The following is a 20607-nucleotide window of genomic DNA, read 5'->3' as shown; positions in this document are numbered from 1 at the left end:
TTTTTTTTTGTTCTTTATTACAAATAAAAAGAAGGCTAAAAGAGTTAGCAGCACTCCTTGTTTTTAGTTTCCAATATAAATTTGGCCAAATTTTCTTTTCCTTTTTGAGCTCTTTATTTCACGTTTCACTCCTTATGCCATCTGGAATTTACTTTCGTGAGGTAAGAAGTCAATTTTAACAGCAGTATTTATTGAATAGTCTGCCTTTTCTCCTGATTTACAATGCTAATTCTATCACACATTAAATTTCCATATATGCAATGTTTCTCTAACCTGACCCTACAATCTTTCCTGAACCAGCATTTCACTGTTTTGATTATTATGGTTTTAAAAATACATCTTTTTTTTTTTTTTTTAAAGATTTTATTTATTTATTTGACAGAGATAGAGACAGTCAGTGAGAGAGGGGACACAAGCAGGGGGAGTGGGAGAGGAAGAAGCAGGCTCCCAGCAGAGGAGCCTGACGTGGGGCTCGATCCCGTAACGCCGGGATCACGCCCTGAGCCGAAGGCAGACGCTTTAACCGCTGTGCCACCCAGGCGCCCCTTAAAAATACATCTTAATGTGGTTTGGTCAAACCTTTCCCCCTTTTCTACTCCAAATTTATCTTAGGTATTTGTATAGTTTTATTCTTTCATATGAATTTTTGAATATGTTCAGCAGTTTCTGTTGGGGTTTAGATTAGCATTGCACTGGAGTTTATAAATACATCCAAAGGAAGCTGACAATTTTTACAATGTTGCCTTCACATTCATTAATGTTTATAACTCTGCATTTATTTTTATCTTATTTTATATCCTTCAATACAGTTTATTCTTCTTAATATATGTTTTACAGATTTTTTTTACTAGTATCATGCCTAGATAGCTTCAAACAATTTATTTTTAATACTCACTTCTACGTTCATAAATATAATTCCAAAGGCCCATATGCTTTCTCATTAAATTATATGTTAGACAAAATGTAAGACTACCATTTTAATAAACTAAATATTATTTTGGTGATAATAAGGCCCTTCCTTACATTATTGCAAAAATACATTATGTCAAAAATATCCTTGAAATCTGTAATTAACATGTATAAACAAAATGTTCTTGCTTCACAATAACCTCAGAAGAATCTATTTATGAAAAATAGATCATTGAAATTTTCTTTACATTATTCATAATATATTAAATATACTAAATCTGTCACATATTAACATCATTTGAAGAATACTCATGTTGAAAACATGTAAATATTTATGTAGGAAATATTTTTCCACAGCAATATAAGAAAGCCCAATTATATAATTACAATGTAAGTAGTTTAATAAATTCAGTTGTTTTTTTCTAACCAGTAGTATAAATTAATTTTTTTAAAAAATTTATTTATTTATTTAAGAGAGAGCAGGGGAGGAGCAGAAGGACAAGCAGACTCCCTGATGAGCATGGAGCCTGATGCTTGATCTCAGGATCCGAGATCATGACCTGAGCCGAAACCAAGAGTTGGGTGCTTAACCAACTGAGCCACCCAGGCACCCCTATAAATCAGTTTAATCACATCAACTACATATTTCACTTTGTACTTGAGGTGAATCATTATTTGTATAAACGAATCTCTATAAACTACATAAAACTATTTTTGTGAAGTTATTATGAGGCCTAGATGATAAAAGTTGGAAAAACACAGTTATAAATTGTCTTTGAATATATGGTATTACCAGTCTGATGTTAAATAGCCATACAACCTATGCACCTTTTGTTAATTCTGGTTCTTTTAAAATGAATTCATGAAAATATTTCTCATAAATGTCAAAACCATTTGTGCTAAAAGGTCATTCCCTCCTTTCTTCTCATTCACGTACTCATTCTGAGAATTAACAATTTTTGTTTGCTTTTATAAAAATGAAGTCCTGTCCCAAAATAGTACTGTAACATTTTTTCCTTTTAAAACCAATGCTTTTGATGGTGCTGCTGTGAAAGTAACTTTATTAAACCTTGACCTTTGGCCCACTTCAACTTCTGGTACTGAGAAGCAGAATCCAGTCCTAAAGTACAGACAGTTGAGTACGGTAGAAAAAGCAGGGTTTTGGAATCTCAGCTTGATCGTACTCAGGTTCTACCACAGGAGACAGCTTGAATCCATGGGCACACTACTGAATATAACTGCACCTCAGTTTTCTCACTTACAACATAGGGATTCTGATAAGGCTGCTGAGAAGATTCAATGAGAATATGTGAAAAAAGGCCTGCTTTATAATAGTTTTTCTTGATTTTCCTAAAAACTATAGTCTTAAAACCCAAAGTCTAAAGTCATAGAATACATGCAATCATGTCTTTAACTCTCAAGATAACAAATCTGACTTGTTCCACTGAGGGCAACAACAAGAAAAAGTGTATACCATATAAACCAATTCCATGTTTCTTAGTATTTTTAGATAATTGACCTCTTTGAGACACTGATAAAGGTATAGATTCCTCCTTTGGCCCTATTTCCTGAAAAAATTCAAACAATTCATACATAAAAATTTTAGATAAAATTTATTTTATTGCATCAGAAACTGATTTCCTTCATATTGCCTGTTATGGACTGAGCTGTGTGCCCCTGACCAATTCATATGTTGGAGCTCTAATTCCAGTGTGACTATCTGGAGATGGGTCTTTAGGAGGTAACAAAGGTTAAATGAGATCATAAAGGACAAAGGACAGGCCCTAATCTGTTAGGACTGTGGATTTATAAGAAGAGTAAGAACTCTCTCCACTCCCCACCATGTGGGAACACAGACAGAAAGTAGCTATCCACAAGCTAATAGAGTTCTTATGAGAACCAGACCACGCTGGCACCCTGGCCTCAGACTTCCAGCCTCCAGAACTGTGAAAAAATAAATTTTTGTCAGTTAAGCCACCCAGCCTATGGTATTTTGTTATGGTAGCCCAAGCAGACTACAACACTGACATATTTTTTAAATAAATGTTGACAAAAACTGAAGTATTTCCCCATTTTTAACCTCAAATTAATGGCCATTTCTTATTTTTTCTAAAGAGATAAAACAAAACTGTACAAATTAAATAAAATAAACTTTAATTCTATATAAAAAAACCATTTCAATTATAAGGCTGCTATTGTTTGGTTTGCATAAAGAAGTCACATAATGGCCTGGGGTTCTGGAACATGGTTAACTTGAATATAATCTTTGATATCTAGAAGGTTATGCCTTTTTGTTTTCATGAAAAGAAGTGAAAACTCTGAGACTCTGAGAAAGATATGTGGTAACAAATATAATCACAGCTCACTTTGCCAGATGATGATGGTAGGCTACATGTGTGCAAGGAACATTCGAATTTCCTAAGACTCTTAGAATCGAATTCATATCACTGTTTTGATGCAGTATCAAAAGACTACAAATCCGAAATTCGATTTTAAGGTTTCTGAGTGGGAAGGGAATCTTCAAGAGCCCTGAGGTTTTTCAATTCTTGTAGAGAAACTGATAAAGCTTTCCATTCATGACCAGTCCCAGAGAAATTTCCTCCAGCAGTTGGGAATTCACAAGGCTGTCTATTTCTAATTACTGCTTGGTTAAAGGAGCTTATGATTGTTCTATCAAATTCGTAATAATGACTAAAAGGTCTTAAATTGGAAGATTATGCTCATTCATAAAAACCCAAATATCCCCAAATAAATCAAACCATAAGCAAACTCTTCCTTGTACTAAATTTTCTCTTCTCTTAAAAAGCAAAACTCCTATCCAAAGTTTAATCAAGCAAAGGAAAATATTCTATTTTGATAAAGTCTTCTTCTCATGATGGTGATTACTTCTGTGGTAGCAGGCAAGGCTTCTTTTACGGCTGTTGGAAGAGCCTTCAACTCCAGTATGTGCCAATGAAAAAAAAGAAACCCAATGTATTATTACAATGGGTGGGGCTCCTTTCTTCTCTGAGGCAATATAAATATGCAAGTTACTAAGCTTGGAAGATGCACCATCTGTGCTGAGTACCAAGATCTTCCTTAGCATCAAAAAAAAATTTTTTTTCTGGTAGTTATTTTGGCAAAGAAATTTAACAATCTTTCAAAGGCGGTGACAACCATTAATGTTAACAGCTTTTCTAATTTCCGTAAGAGAATCTCACATATTTGAGGTTTTTCTTAGACTGTGTCAACATGCTTATTAAGAGACAAAAACTAGGAACTAACTCCTTAGAACAAATTAATAGTTTCATCAAGCTGCATTCCAGAGGGAAATGGGATAATTTCTAATTCCTTCAAAACTTCAAATTATTGGAATAAATGACAGGAATCCTACAATGGATGACATCATCTGAAATTTGACATAAATTTGCTTCTACTCCAAGCTAAGTCAGTTCAAAACTGTCAGCACATAAAACTTAAAGGTCTTTTCAATTTCACGTGGCAGCTTTTCTTGGCAATGTGAAAGTCAATTTTATAGAACCTTTTCAAAAAAGGCTTTTGTAATAGAACAAAATTTTTGGTAATTCCTAACTGAAACTTCTACTTACAACAACAAAAAAATCCAAAGTGTAAGATATATTTTAAAAATGGAAAACTGTAAGCTTTTTCAGCTTTCCCAACTTCATACAAAGGTTGGTGAGAACTCTGCCACATTAAAAAATAAGGCTTTGTGTTCTATCATCTTTGGTGATTAGGTGATTTCATTACTTTCTTTTTTGTTGTCAACTTTTTGAAAAGTTGAAATGAAAGGCAGTAGTGGGGTAGTTTGTGTCCTCAACACGATGATGACAATAAATACAGAATTTCCAAATGTGTACAGGAGTGCCATTAATAAAACAAGATGACTCAAACAAATCTTTCTTTTCCCCCAAACGATTTGAAAAGCAACAGGAAAAGCTCTACAATATATAAAGAATACTTACAAATCAATACCAAGATGGTCAATTTTTTTAAATGGGCAAAAAGTTTGAATCCTTTTCTAAAGAAAATATTTGAATGGTTAATAAGCAAACTAAAAGATGCTCAACATCAGGATGCCAGGGTGGCTCAGTTGGTTAAGCTTCTGTCTTCAGCTCAGGTCACGATCCCAGGGTCCTGGGATTGAGCCTTGACTTGGGCTCCCTGCTCAACAAGGAGTCTGCTTCTCCCTCTGCCCCTCCCCCTGCTCATGCTCTCTCTCTAATAAATAAAAAAAAAATCTTAAAAAAAATAAAAGATGCTCAACATCATTAGTCAGCAGTGAAATGTACATTAAAACCACAACGAAGGGCACCTGGGTGGCTCAGTCAGTTAAGCGTCTGCCTTTGGCTCAGGTCATGATCCCAGGACTGGGACTGAGCCCCAAGTCAGGCTCCCTCTCAGTGATGAGTTTGCTTCTTCCTCTCCTCCTGCCTCTCCCCATCCCCCCGGCTTATGCTCTCTCTCCCACTCACTCTCTCTCAACTAAAAAATAAATAAATAAATAAACCCACAATGAAATAATACTACATATCCACTAAAATATCTATAATCAAGAAGATTGATCCAAATAAGTGTTGGGGAAGATACAGGGAAACTGGAACACATATGTTGCTGGTTGGAATGCATAGTACAGCCATCTTGGAAAACAGTCTTATAATTTCTTCAAAAGTCAAGTATATACCATATAATCCAGCCATTCCACTAAGAATCTACACCAGAGAAATGAAAACATATGTTCACACAGACTTACAAGCAAATGTTGATACCAGCAGTAGTAACAGTCCAAAATGGAAAACAATCCAAGCATCTTTCACTTGGTGAATAAACAAAACGTAGTATTTTCATACACTAGAACATTTCTCAGCAGTAAAAATAAAGGAAAGAACTGCAACACCCACTACAATAGGGATAAACTTCAAAAGCATTATAATATGCAAAAGACTACATATTATAGGAGTCCATTTATATGACATTTTTGGGAAAGATTTAATTATTAAAGGCAGAAAGTAGATTAGTGGTTGCCTGAGGCAGAAGGTGGGAGAGTGACTGACTACAAAACCGGAACAAGGAAACTGGGATGAAGGAAGTAGTCTAAAGCTGGACTGTTATGATGCTATGACACGATATGTGAATTTTATGGTATGTAAAATATATCTCAATAAAACTTAAAAAAAAAAAAGTAACAGGACAAAAAACAAAGAAAAAGTTGGGGAACATATTTAGTTCTCCAAACCATCCAGAGACCTTGGGTTAAGAATTATATAATCTATACCTAGGTTGATTAAACAATGATTGCTCTTTTCTAAGATTTTATTTATTTATTTGAGAGAGAGAGTGGGAGAACGAGTGGGAGGAAGGGCAGAGGGAGCAGCAGACTCTCCACAGAGCAGGGAGCCCAACTCGGGATTTGATCCCAGGACCCACGGATCATGACCTGAGCCAAAGGCAGATGCTTAACTGACCGAGCCACCCAGACAACCTGTTATTTTCAATAACCCTTCATTAAATAGAATTATTTTCCCTCAAATAATTCTTGTAAGAAATCTTGTACCTTTTGTTAACTATACACAACCGTCTACCACAATTCTCAATACAGGGTTAACTCAGTAGCATTACATTCTGCATAGAGAAATGAAGACGGCTAGAACAGATTGTGTTCCTTGTTCTTATTCTAGATCACATTTGGCACCTTCCCAGTTGCCAAGGTGAAGATATGTCCTGGGCTTACACTATTAGAAATTGTCAGGAAAACTCTGGTTGTCCCCTTTTCATCCTCAAAAGTATCCTGGGTTGGATGATCAATTATATATATTCAATCTGTCTGTAGTAGAATTACTCTCGTCCTTAACTTTCATTAAAATGAAGGGGAACCCCCCGAAGGCTCTGGAGATCTTAAGTATGTATAAACAATCCAATCGTAATGATGTGCTGTTAGTCATTTTATAGTAGAGGATCAGGGGCACAGAGAAGTTAAAACGAGAAGTCTCAAGCCACATTGTTTAGATTAGAGGGCTTTAACACTACCACCAGCACCGTTTATAGAGTAAGTATTTCTGGTGGACAAGTACCACTTCTGCAGGGTAAATATGTTTTTCTCTCTGAGGTGATACTTTTACTATTTTCTCCATTTCACAGATGAGAAAAGAGGCTCTGAGAAGCTAATTATTTTGCCTGAAGTTATAAGGTGGTTAAATGGTGAAACTGGGATGTAAACCAAGATCTGCTTGACTCCAAACTTGTCTCTTACTTAACGTCTAAGCACAATGCCTCTCCTGAAAGGGAACGTGGGCATGGGTACACACATGTGCACCTGTGCGCCATGTATCTGAAGCGCTTCTCCAGTTGAGGGTCTGTGAGCTGGTTTCAGGGAGTCTGTATCACTAAGAAATTATGTGTAAAATTTCCTATGTATATATACAACTTTTCTCTAAAGAAAGAGTCTAGTGCTTTCACCAGATCTCCAAAAATATTTGTGATGAAAGAAAAACTAAGAACCTTTTAGATTGCTTTGGTAAGAAGGTTAAACATTTAAGATACTGTATACCCCTTGGTGATTAACACAATATAATAAAATAAAATTTAAAAAAAAAAAAGATACTGTATACCCTTTATATCAGCTATTATAGTCATGATTAGAAGATGGATCAAACAGCACAATAAGCAATTACTGAAAGGTAGTATAGATTAGGCATATATACAAGGTACATAAATATAATGTGGTATTTTAGATTTTGTACTTTTAAAAAATGGGGGTCCTCATTTAATACAGAATACAATGCAGCAGCCTCAACTAAGAGCAATGAATGGTGGCGGAGACCTTACTACTGGTGGCTAACTCTACTGAAGTAGCTGTGTATTAGGCAGTCTTCTCATATGCTATACAGACCTAAGGTAAAACTGGTGTACAAGTAAAAATAAGAAGGATGTATAATTTGGGGATAGTAACGACAATGAGCTGCATTAAATCAATTATTTGCTTCTATTTCTTGATAACTAATATGAGTTTGTTTTCTTAAGAAGGGCAATAGTATTGGTAGGAATTTGGGGATCGGTGCTTTTTTTTCTTTTTTTTGAAGTATGTATCTTTTCAACCCCTTATGCAACATAGGGCAACCTACTAGCATTTATGTCCTAGAACAATATTCATCCAGATACCCCAGTACAACTGCACCATTGTTACATTATTCAAATACTTCCATATAGGGTAATAGCAACTACATTAAGTTTAAACAGCTCTGGGGTGGGGGTGAGGGGAGGATTCTGATAACACTGCAAATATCTATTCTGAGGAGTAACAGGGGATCCTATGACTTTCAAAATTCCTCTGAGGCTTCCTCACTTTAGGTGTCTATAAGTTTGCTAGGTGCTCTTCTGAGGGTTGCTTTGCCTATAAATTAATATTTATAAGGTTGAAATTAGAATTCTATCAAACTAAACTTGATACAGAGGAAATATATATAACATTCAGCTCTAAACGAATGATCTAAACTGCAGATGTGCAATACTGGGTAAGAGAAATGACAGTAAGGTTGTAAACATATTCCCCCTCTACTGTAACAACAACCAAAGCCTCCATCCTGTTGCTGTTTGCAGCATCATGGACATTCACAAAGGGCTGTGTGTGGACCCCAAGCATCTGTTCATTCCTTCTCACATCAAAGAAGGGTATCACAGCCCTGAGTCTAAGGAAAGAAAAAAACAATCAGGGGAGGAGGTCTCGGACTGAATTGCTTCTGTCTAGGCGCTGATGACATGAAGGGGCTGGAGAGTTTGATCATGATCCACCATATGAAGACCTAATGGTTAGGAAATACCAAAGATGGTGCTTCTGTGATCTTCACATTACCTATGTCCCCAGTGTTAAAACATAAATGAAGAGATGAGATAACAACATTCCATGATCTATGAAAACTTGATGGGTCTATTAGTTTTGCTTTCTGATCTCTCTAAATTCACTGCATCTTCATTCAAATTTTATTTCTCTTCTTTAGCACTGTCCCTCCAGCTTCTCTGTCTGATTCCAAGTCTATCTTAGGTGAAGGAGTATGATTTATAAATTTATACGTTAGAGAATGAGAAATATCGAGTTAAGGAAAAAAATTACACATAAAAAATGGATGTGCCAAAACTCACCATCAGAGGGCACAACAGTACTGCAATAAACAACTCCCAAATTCTGCCAAGAAGAGAGCCTCTGGTGCACCTAGAAAATACAAAAAGACACACTGACGGTCAGGACAGAGCAACAAACATGTGTGTGTATGATAAATAACTTTTTGATTATTTAAATAATATGTACTCTTTGTAGAAAAGTTTAAAAATATAGTTTAAAAGTCTCTCAAACTCGTTATCATCTTAAGATCATAGTGATGAATATTTTGGTTTGTTTTCAAAATGTTATACAAACACATTTACATACACACATATCACACAATTGCTTTTTCATCTACTTTTTAAACATTCAATATTGGTTTTAAGGGCTATCAACTCTCAACTAAATTTTTATGCTCCTCTTGCTAGCTTTTAGATCTGCATTTCCTTCATAACTAGGTGTTAGGTAGTTGTATTATGAATTTGCTATTGCTGGGTAGAGATCTAGTCTTTCTGTTCATTTTCCTTTTCTTTTTTTTTTTTTTTTTTAATTTTAAAACTTGGTCAGGCAGGCTCATTCCCTGAGTCCCGAATAATTTCCTTCTGAATATAAGAAGGAAATCACTTACAATCTTACTACCTTCTCTGAGAGTAGTGTCCCTTTGCAGATTTAGGTCTAGAATTTAGTTTCTCACAATTAAACTAAGTTTCAAAAAGAATATTAAATATGTTTCTGACTTGTCAAATGATTCATTTATCCCTTTGTACCTTTTACTTTCCCAGCCACAGAAAGTATTAAAGGAAGGCATTAACTGACTAAAAACAATGTCTGCCTCTGAGGCAGATATTATATTCCACTCCATCAGCCCTAAAAGAAAAATCATTTGGGACTCTATGACAAGACGTACCTTAACACAACCATGATGCATAACAGACTTTGTATCCTTCGTGTGAACATCAATTCTCGCCTCCTTCCAACTTAAGAAAGCACGCAGAAATATGAGACTGACATTTACTAAAAATGTAAATACAGTAGTCCCCTCTTACTCACAGGGGCCATGTCCCAAGATCCTTCAGCGGAGCCTGAAACTATGTATAGTACTGAACCCTGTATCTTTTTTCTTATACATACATACTTAAGGTCATACTTAAGATAAAGTTTAACTTATGAATTAAGCACAGACTAGCAACAGTAGCTAATGATAAAATAGAACTATAATAATATACTGTAATAGTCAAATAAATGTGGTCTCTCTCTCAAAGTATCTTACTCTACTGCGCTCACCCTTCTTCTTGTGATGACATAAAATGATAAAAATGCCTACAAGATGAGATGAAATGAAATGAAGGACGCAGGCATTGTGACCTAGTGTTAAACTACTAATGACCTTCTGACCATATGTCAGAAGGAAGATCATCTGCTTCTGGACTTCGGTTGACTGTGGGTAACTGAAAATGAAACCATAGATAAGGGGGGACTACTGTAATCATTTAAAATTACTTGAGACTTAGTTCATAGCTGATCATGGTACACTAATGTGTTTTCATGCTGCTGAGAACCTTTAAGTTAATACATACAATGACTTTACTGTGACTTTCAGACTTTTTTTACGTTTCAAACATTTAGTTAAACTTGATTTTACACATTGATTCAGGGATGCTCTGGTTAAAGATGGGTGTGCTGGGAAACCCCACAATCCTGATCCTCTGCTTGAGCCCCATAAGGATCCAAAGAATCCTTGGACTTCATAAAGCAGTTTGAAAACTAATGCTGGAAGGCAGGGGAAGATGAATCCTACCCCTTATTCAACAATGAAAAAAGTGAGACCCACAGAGGGAAAGTGACTAAGAGTCATACATCAGGCAGAATCAGGATTTAGAATCCAGGTCTCAATTCTGCTAAACATCTTCTATACAAAACACACAGGGCCTTGGTCTTATCCTCTGCAGGTCTTTTTGTTCCTCTATGCTTAGGTAGCTTCTCGCAATATAATTTTACTTTAAAGGCTTATTTCTTTTGAACAGATAAAACAGGTACATGATAAAAAATTCAAAAAACTAAAACTAAATAAAAAATTAAGTCTTTTACACTTAATGTTGGTCTTCTTTCCATCCCTATGGCCCAACAACACAGTTCTTTCCAGAGGTAACTCATTAAATCTGAATATCTTATCAAGGACAGTGTTATACATATACAAGCTTGTGTACATATGCATGTATTTACAGAGATTTTTAAAAACATAAATGGGAGCGTGCTTACTCATCTGGATTTTTTTTTTAATTTAACTCACTGTTTTTAGTGACTGAATAAAATTACATTGGTTAAATAAATTTTATGGTATATCTTTACAACTGACTGTTGACAAACAATCTTTAATTATTTTAACACATGATACAAGAATGAATATCCTTACATGTAGGCACCAATATCGGAGGATAAAATACTTCAAGTGCCAAATTAAAGGTATGTACACTTTAAATTTTGAAAGCTATTGCCAAATTGTTTTTCATGGAAATTAACATGAATTCACATACCTACAAATTATATTCCTATTCATTAAGTGAGCATGTGATTCCTAACACCCTCCAAAACAACGTATCATTAAACTTTTTTATTTTGCCAATGTCAAAGCTGAGCAGTATTTCGCTATAGTTGTAATTTGCATTTTTTGTATTAAAAGTGAAAAATTTTACACATTTTTATCTAAGAGTTAATTGTATTTGCTTTTCTATGAACTAAGTATTTACAGCCTTTGCCCTTTTTTCCATTTTGTTCTTGGTCTTGGAATATTATTTTGTAGAAGTTCTTTAAAACTGAGAAAATTAGCCCTCTGTCAACAGAACACGTTGCAATCTTCTCTGTAGCTTAAGGGGCCTGTCACATATCTTAGAGGTCTTCCCTACTTTGAGAATATTATAACAGTCTCTGTTTCTTTTAGTTTAATTTTTCAGGTTTAAATAATTGATTCATTAGGAATTAATCTTGGTTAAAGTTAAGTAGAAATCCAACTAATTTCCCACTAATAACAAAGGTGTCCTGTATTTAAATAATTTATTTCCCCCTCTTATTTGAAATGTTACCTTTGTAATTTTCTAAATACCTAGACGAATTTAGATCTTTTTCTGAATTAGTATTCTGTTCACTGATCTGTCTGCTCATGTCCTAGTGACTACATTATTTCAACATTCTAGCTTTGTAATACATTTTAGTGTCTGGGAGAGTAAGCTAGTTTTCTCTGATTACTTTTAAGAATTTTCCTGGTTACTCTTCAACTCTTGAACTTAGAGCGAGTTTGTCTAGTGACACAACACAAACACACAATCCCATTCATTTCAAAAGCAGTATAACAGCATAGTGGTTAAAATCACAGATTTGTAATCACCCTGCCTGAGTTTAGATTCTGATTCAATAACCTACTCTAACTTCAACTTGGAACTAATTCATTAGTCTCTTTGAGCCTCAGTTTCTTCACTGAAAAATGGACGAAGAGTAACACTAGCACCTACCACATAAACTCGCTGTGAGGACTAAATGTAATACATATAAAGTATTTAGAACAGTGCCTGGCATAAAGTAACTGCTCAATAAATGTTAACTAGTTTTTTCTTTGTTTTCTGTTTTGAAATTGAGATCATATTAACTCCATGGATTAACATAAGGGAAACAAATGTCCATATGATTTTGAGTCTTTGTATCCAAAAACCTTGTACACCTTTCAAGTCTGTATTTGTGTCACTGAGAAGCATTTTAAGGTATTCTTCACACAGATCTTGTATGTCCCTTTCCCTAATGCAATGCTTCTTGTACTAAGTACTAATTGTACTAATCTTGTCCAATATTAAGATCATGACCCCTGCATTTATATTTAGTTTGTATTTGCTTGTTATGCTTTACTTGTCCTCTAATTTTGCTATTCTTTCAGAATTCGTTTTAGAAATTATTCTAAATAATTTTTTGTGATATAATCTGGGAATCATTTAATGGGAAAGTTTAGCCTATTTACATTTATTAATGTAACATATATTTAATCTTCTTTCAGTCATCAAATATTATGCTATAAATATTTTATGTTTTTATTGCTGCTCTTTCTTCTTAAAAATAGTTTACTAAATGGTTTGGGTTTGCTTTATTTTAGTTATGCATGTATTTCTTCTGATAATATGGAAAGTTTACTTTGGTTTAGCAGTTATTTCAGAGTATAAATCTAAGTTCTTTCAATTGCCTTTAAGGCCCAATGTTATCAGATAACCTCACACTTCATCCCTTACTCTTCTCCCTCTCAATTATTCTGCTTTAGCCCCTCCAGACTCTGTCCTGTTTCTTGTATGCACCAGCTATGCTCTTGCTTCAAGACTTCTGCAATAGTTATTATTTCTGATTAGAATATTATTTCTTCAGGTAACTATCAGTCTCCCTCACTTCCTTCAAATGTTTGCTCAAGTTTCACTTTCTGAGTGAGGCCTACACTGGCTACCCAATTAAAAATGTCAATTCCAGAAGTTAAGATGGCAGAGTAGTTGGGGGACCCTAAGTTTGTCTCTCGAATGCAACTACACAGTTATCAAATCATTCTGAACACCCAAGAAATCAATCAGAGATCTGAAAAAACAGATGCTGCAAGTCTACAAGTAGAAAACCGAGTACAGTTTGGAAGGTAGGAGGTGCGGAGACTTGAATCCGGTGTGATATAGCTGATGATATGGCAGAGGGGTGGGGGCCTGCTTAAGGAGGCTACTGCAAAGCATTATAAGCAGTGGAGTGCAAAATCAGAATTTTTAGAAGTCGGCTACAGTGCGGGGGTGGGGGAGCGTCCCTGGCTCAAAGGTACTCAGGTGGCAAAGTGGGGCAGAATCCCAGGTGTAACAGTATGGTCTCAGGATCCTGGGGATCACAAGAACAACAGGGGGTACCTGAGTGGGGCAGAGTTCCCAGGCATAGAAATGGGGAAGCTGGCTGAGAACAGCAAGTCTACGTGCCAGCTCTCTGCTCTGTGTTGCAATAAAATGCAAACCACTGCACGGCTGTGCCACTGCTTTCCTGGGCAGGATCCAGCAAAAGGCAGAAGTCTGGTGAGACCCCTCTCCAAGGAATAGCAAGGGTCCGTGCCATGGGCGGTCCCTAAAATTTGAAGTTTTGAAACTCAGTCACATGCCTGAGATGAAAATGCTCGGTCACAGGCCGGGTGAACAGAATTCTGACAGAATTCTGACAAGAGTGACTGAATGCTGTTCTGTGAGGGCTAACTGAAGCGGGAGAGGTGAATTTTCAGCTCTGGTGCTAGCAGGGTACAGCCATATTCATCCAGCCCATTAGTACTGAAGGCCTTCAGGGAGCAAAATAGTGCCACCTAGTGGAGTCTGGAGCTGCTTACACCGAGTCTTGGTCTCTGAGCACAGGAGGCACTTTTCCACTAGGGCAAGTCCACCTGAGAATCAGCACAGCAGGCCCCTCCCCCAGAAGACCAACACAATTAACTCACTGAAACCAAGTTTCCTGATCATAGAGGGCTGCAAAACTTCAGTTCTTAGGGTAAACAGTATATACCATTCTTTGTATTTTTATTCTTTAGTCTATTGGTATTATGTTTTCAATTATTTTATTTTTTCAATTCTTTTTATTCTTTTTAAATATATATATATATATAGTTTCCTTTCATTCTATTTATACACACATATATGTATTTACACACACATTTATATATACACATATACATGTTTTTCTTTCTTATTTGGGTATCTAGTTTCTTTTAACAAGCAGACCAAAACACCCCCAGGATCTAGGTTTTTGGTTTGTTTTCTATTGTTGTGGTTGTTATTGTTTTTTTTCTTTCTTTCTTTCTTCTTTTCTTTTCTGGACAAAATGATGAGATGGAGAAAATCACCCCAAAAGAAAGAACAGGAGGGGATTTAATCAATATGTATATAAGTAAGATGTCTGACCTAGAATTTAAAACAACAGTAATAAAGATACTAGCTGGGCCTGAAAAAAGCATAGAAAACACTAGAGAATCCCTTACTCAAGAGAAAAAAAGAACTAAAATCTAGCCAGGTTGAAATTAAAAATGCTATTACTAAGATGGAGTCCCAAGTGGAGGCTATAAAAACGAGGATGAACAAAGCAGAAGAGCAAATCAGTGATACATAAGATAAAAATAATGGAAAATAAGGAAGCTGGAAAGAAGAGGGAAAGAAAACTATTAGATCATGAAGGTAGACTTAGGGAACTCAGTGATTCCAAAAAGCAAAATAATATGTATATTATAGGAGTTCCAGAAGATGAGGAGTGGGAAAAGGGGCAGAAGGTTTATTTGAACAAATTAAAAATGTTTTAAGATTTTATTTATTTAGGGGCGCCTGGGTGGCTCAGCTGGTTGAGTGTCTGCCTTCGGCTCGGGTCGTGATCTCAGAGTCCTGGGATCGAGCCCTGCTTTTGGGCTCCCTGTTCAGTGGGGAGTCTGCTTCTCCCTCTCCCTCTGCCCCTCTGAGCACTCTCTCTCTCAAATAAATAAATAAAACCTTTTAAAAAAAATAAATGCTTAAAATAATATATATATATATATATATATATTTTAAAAGATTTTGTTTATTTGAGAGAGAGAGAGATATAGCATGAGTGTGAGGGGAAGAGGAGAGGAAGAGAGAGAATCTCAAGCAGACTCCATGCTGAGTGTGGAGTCTGACACAGGGCTCAATCCCAGGATCCTGAGATCATGACCTGAGCTGAAACCAAGAGTCAGACACTTAACCGACTGCACCACCCAGGTGCCCTATTTGAACAGTTATAGCTGAAAACTTCCCTAATCTGGGGAAGAAAACAGACATTCAAGTACAAGAGGCACAGAGAACTCCCCTCAAAATCAACAAAAATAGGTCAACACCTTGACCTATATTATAGTGAAGCTTGCAAATTACAGAGATAAAGACAAAATCTTGAAAGCAGCTCGGGACAAGAGATACTTAACCTACAAGGTTAGACACATATAGGCTAGCAGTAGACCTGTCCATAGAGACCTAGCAGGCCAGAAAGGACTGGCATGATATATTCAACGTGCTACCTGGTTTCCCAGTATGCAGCCAAGAATGCTTTATCCAGCAAAACTGTCATTCAGAATAGAAGGTGAGATAAAGAGCCTCTGGGACAAACAAAAATGAAAGGAATTTATGAACACTAAATCAGCCCTGCAAAAAATATTAAAGGAGATCCTTTGAGCACAGAGAGAAACCCAAAAGTAACAAAGACCAGGAAAGAACAGAGACAATCTACAGGAACAGCAACTTTACAGGTAATACAAAGGCACTAAATTCATATTTTTTAATAATTACTCTGAATGTAAATGGACTAAATGCTCCAATCAAAACATAGGGTATCAGAATGGATAAAAAAACAAGACCCATAGATTTGCTGCTTACAAGAGACTCATTTTAGACCCAGAGACACCTCCAGATTGAAAATGAGGGGGTGGAGAGCCATTTATCAAAATGGACATCAAAAGAAACCTGGGGTGGCAATCCTTATATCAGACAAACTAGATTTTAAACCAAAGACTGTAATAAGAGATGAAGAAGGACACTATATCATAATAAAGGGGTCTCTTCAACAAGAAGATCTAACAATTGTAAATATTTATGCCCCTAACTTTAAAAGCAGCCAAATACATAAACCAATTAATAATAAAGAAACTCATTGATAATAATACAATAATAGTAAGGTACTTTAACACTAGGAACTGGTTCTTTGAAAGAATTACTAAGATTGATAAGCCCCTAGCCACACTTATAAGAGAAAGGACACAAATAAATAAAATCATGAATGAAAGAAAAGAGATCACAACCAACACTGAAGAAATACAAACAATTATAAGAGAATATTATAAGCAATTATTGCCAACAAAGCAGGCAATCTGGAAAAAATGTATGCATTCCCAGAAACATAAACTACCAAAACTGAAACAGGAAGAAATAGAAAAGCTGAACAGACCTATAACCAGCAAGGAAATTGAATCAGTAATCAAAAATCTCCCAACAAACAAGAGTCCACGGCCAGATGGCCTCACAGGGGAATTCTACCAAACATTAAAAGAAGAATTAATACCTATTCTCCTGAAACTGTCTCAAAAATTGAAGTGCAAGGAAAACATCCGAACTTGTTCTATGAGGCCAGCATTACCTTGATCCCAAAACCAGACAAAGACCCCACCAAAAAGGAGAATTACAGACCAATATCCCTGATGAACACAGATGCAAAAATTCTCACCAACATACAAGCTAACAGGATCTAACAGTACATTAGAAGGATTATTCACCACGACCAAGTGGGATTTATTCCTGGGCTGCCGAAGTGGGTCAACATCCACAAATCAATCAACATGATACACTACATTAATAAATGAAAGAACAAGAACCATATGATTCTCTTAGTAGGTGCAGAAAAAGCATTTGACAAAATACAGCATGCTTTCTTGATTAAAAGCCCTCCACCATGTAGGAATAGAGGGAACATACCTCAACATCATAAGAGCCATATATGGAAGACCCACAGTGAATATCATCCTCAACAAGGAAAAACTGAGAACGTTTCTCCGAAGGTCAGGAGCACAACAGGGATGTCCATTCTCACCACTTACTTATTCAACATTACTGCTGGAAGTCCTAGCCTCAGCAGTCAGACAACAAAAAGAAATAAAAAGTATCCAAACTGGCAAAGAGGTAAAATTTCACTCTTCACAGACAACATAACACTCTATGTAGAAAACCCAAGAGTCCACCAAAAAAATTGCTAGAACTGATACAGGAATTCAGCAAAGTCACAGGATATAAAATCAGTGCACAGAAGTCAGCTGCATTTCTATATACTAACAATGAAGCAGCAGAAAGAGAAATCAAGGAATCAATGGCATGTATTTACCCACACATTAAAATTTCATAAGCAGAGATGAAGATTAAGGTTAAGAAAGCAAATATTCAAGTGTGCAGAAATCTTAAGAGTAAATCTGTAGGCACTATCAATGCCAAATGAACGTGATTTGGTGTCAATATGGTTCCTTGAAAAGAAAAAACAATTTTATACTTTTGGTACAAAATACTCCATGGGGTGCCTGGGTGGCTCAGTTGGTTGAGCATCACACTCTTGATTTCAGCTCAGGTCATGATCTCCCCACTCAGCGGGAAGCCTGATTGAGGATTTCTCATCCTCTCCCTCTGTCCCTCCCCCTACTCGTGCTCTCCCTCTCCCCCACCCCCAAAATAAATGAACAAATCTTTTTTAAAAAAATAGCCCACATATTTTTTTCTTGTTCATTTTTGTTGTTGTTTTAAGTAATCTCGAACTCACAATGCCAAGATCAAGAGTTGCATGCTCCCCCAACTGAACCAGCCAGGTGCCCTGATTGTCCACATCTTTGATAAGTAATTTGGGAACTTCTGGGGAAAACAGGGGCTTGTAGTTAAAATATAAAATCTGCTCTGCTACTACAACCATTTCTTAAATCTTAACCCCAGGAAAAGAAAAATGTTAGCATTATCAAGTTAGAGTCAGACTACTAAACACTGTAACATAATTTTCCCAAGCCATAAAATTTAAGGTAATAAAAAATCAAACTTTAGTATTATAAAAAGAGATTTCATGCCCTCAGAGCAAATGATTAAATTCAAGTCAAAACTTACTTTAAAATTCTTTACTACTATCATAAATCATGCAACTTCCCCTACACTCACCTTTCATTGGTCAGAAGAGCAAACTCAGCAACTATTTCTGTCAGCAACTTGGGAAGAATGTCAAGTCTACATAACCTGTCGATACACCCCAAATATTCATAGCCAGTTAGACACTAGACCATAGGAGTTAAAACAGAAGAAAGAGGAAAAAAAGAAAAGAGAGGAATATAGAAAAGAAAGAAAAATGCAGTTCCTTATTTGTCCAATTCTATTTATTTAAAAAATCTTAGGGGCGCCTGGGTGGTGCAGTCGTTAAGCGTCTGCCTTCGGCTTAGGGCGTGATCCCAGCATTCCGGGATCAAGTGCCACATCCGGCTCCTCCGCTGGGAGCCTGTTTCTTCCTCTTCCACTCCCCTGCTGTGTTCCCTCTCTCGCTGGCTGTCTATCTCTGTCACATAAATAAATAAAATCTTTAAAAAAAAAAAGATTAAAAAATCTTAGATTAAGACTGAACTATTTCAGTTGATCTCAATGAAGTGTTAAAAAGAAAACCAGAGGCCCAGGATGGCATCACTCAGACTGAGTCCCAAACCAGGGCTTTATATATAGACTTAAGTGCAGTTTCAACCTCCCCCAGAAATGTAGTCTTAACTGGTCATCAAGAATTTTCTAACGGGTGCCAGAGAGTCCGCCAGCAGGGCCCTCTCCACCCCCAAAGGAAGATGAGATACTCTGTTATGATAAGACCCTCTGTTATTCCCTCTAAGGAACAATCCTTTCTTTTTGCTAATAACTTTCCTGCCCCAGCCTCCTTCCTATAAAAACCTTCCATTTTGTACAACTCTTTGGGGCTCCCCTGTACTTGCTAGATGGGATGCTGCCTAACGCATGACTTGTTTAATAAAGCCAATTAAATCTTCAAATCTACTCAGCTGAATTTTGACTTCTAACACAAGACAAACCTTTAACAGCTTCTACAATTTGGCATCATTTTTTCCCCACATTCTTGATATAATGCAATTATTTTTTTTTAAAGATTTTATTTATTTATTTGACAGAGATAGAGACAGCCAGCGAGAGAGGAAACACAAGTAGGGGGAGTGGGAGAGGAAGAAGCAGGCTCATAGTGGAGGAGCCTGATGTGGGGCTTGATCCCATAACGCCGGGATCACGCCCTGAGCCGAAGGCAGACGCTTAACCACTGTGCCACCCAGGCGCCCCGATATAATGCAATTATTGAAGCATCACATCTTGGATAATTTTTCCCACTTCAACTCTATCAATATATTGAAATAAGCACTGTGACTCCAAATCTGATATATGGGAAAACACCAAAAGACCTGGGCCCAGTTTTGACTTACTATCTTTGATTTCTACCCCTAAGTCTTGGTATCCTCATTTGTTAAATTAACAAGAGCAATGACAACAAAATTGACTATTTCACAAGGCTGATTTCATTAAGGATAAGTGGCATATAAATGTGACAACATTTGAACGATTAACGTCCTACCAAAATGTAAGATATTCAGAAATATAACTCAGAATAATCTTTAATTTCCTTAAAAGGCTCTTACTGAAAAGAATTTAATAAGTATAATGTATTTTGAAAGCCACAACCACCTCTAAACAAAGACATACAATATAAACACCTTATTATGTTAAAGACAGAAGCCTAAGGTAAGGTTTTAAAAGAGAATCTCTTCGTAAAAAAAGAGACAGACAGAGAGAGGGAGAGAAAGAGAGAATCTCTTCAGGTAGCACCACAAAAAATATTTAAAGGGTTAGACTAAATATAGGGCCTATTTTATTCTTCTTTTAATAACTCACCAAGGAAACAATGTTTCTTATGCAGTTTAAGTGAAAGTGGCATTAATATTTTGTGAGTTAAATTATATTACAGTTTAATATTAGAAAATTATTTTCTCCTTGAAAATAATAGTTACTATGTTTATT

General features: G+C 36.2%; 1 protein-coding gene across 2 annotated transcripts in view; it reads right to left on the bottom strand.

The window, feature by feature from the left end:
* The window catches only part of MCU (mitochondrial calcium uniporter), a 193336-nt gene that overhangs the window by 33656 nt on the left and 139073 nt on the right, over positions 1-20607 (bottom strand). Inside the window, exons 1-2 of one of the 2 annotated variants that reach the window (XM_034662668.1) lie at positions 9909-9944; positions 9043-9112 (exon numbers count right to left, since the gene is read on the bottom strand). In XM_034662668.1, the coding sequence (XP_034518559.1) occupies positions 9043-9112; positions 9909-9929 (91 nt within the window). In that variant the 5' untranslated portion in view covers positions 9930-9944. Of the gene's footprint in view, positions 1-9042; positions 9113-9908; positions 9945-20607 lie in introns of those variants that run through there. The other variant, XM_034662667.1, reaches the window with a different exon arrangement.

The sequence above is a fragment of the Ailuropoda melanoleuca genome, chromosome 6, assembly GCF_002007445.2.
Source record: "Ailuropoda melanoleuca isolate Jingjing chromosome 6, ASM200744v2, whole genome shotgun sequence".
Taxonomy (NCBI): Eukaryota; Metazoa; Chordata; class Mammalia; order Carnivora; family Ursidae; genus Ailuropoda; species Ailuropoda melanoleuca.
Note: the sequence above shows the minus strand (reverse complement) of the source record. Positions and strands in the feature narration are given on the sequence as shown.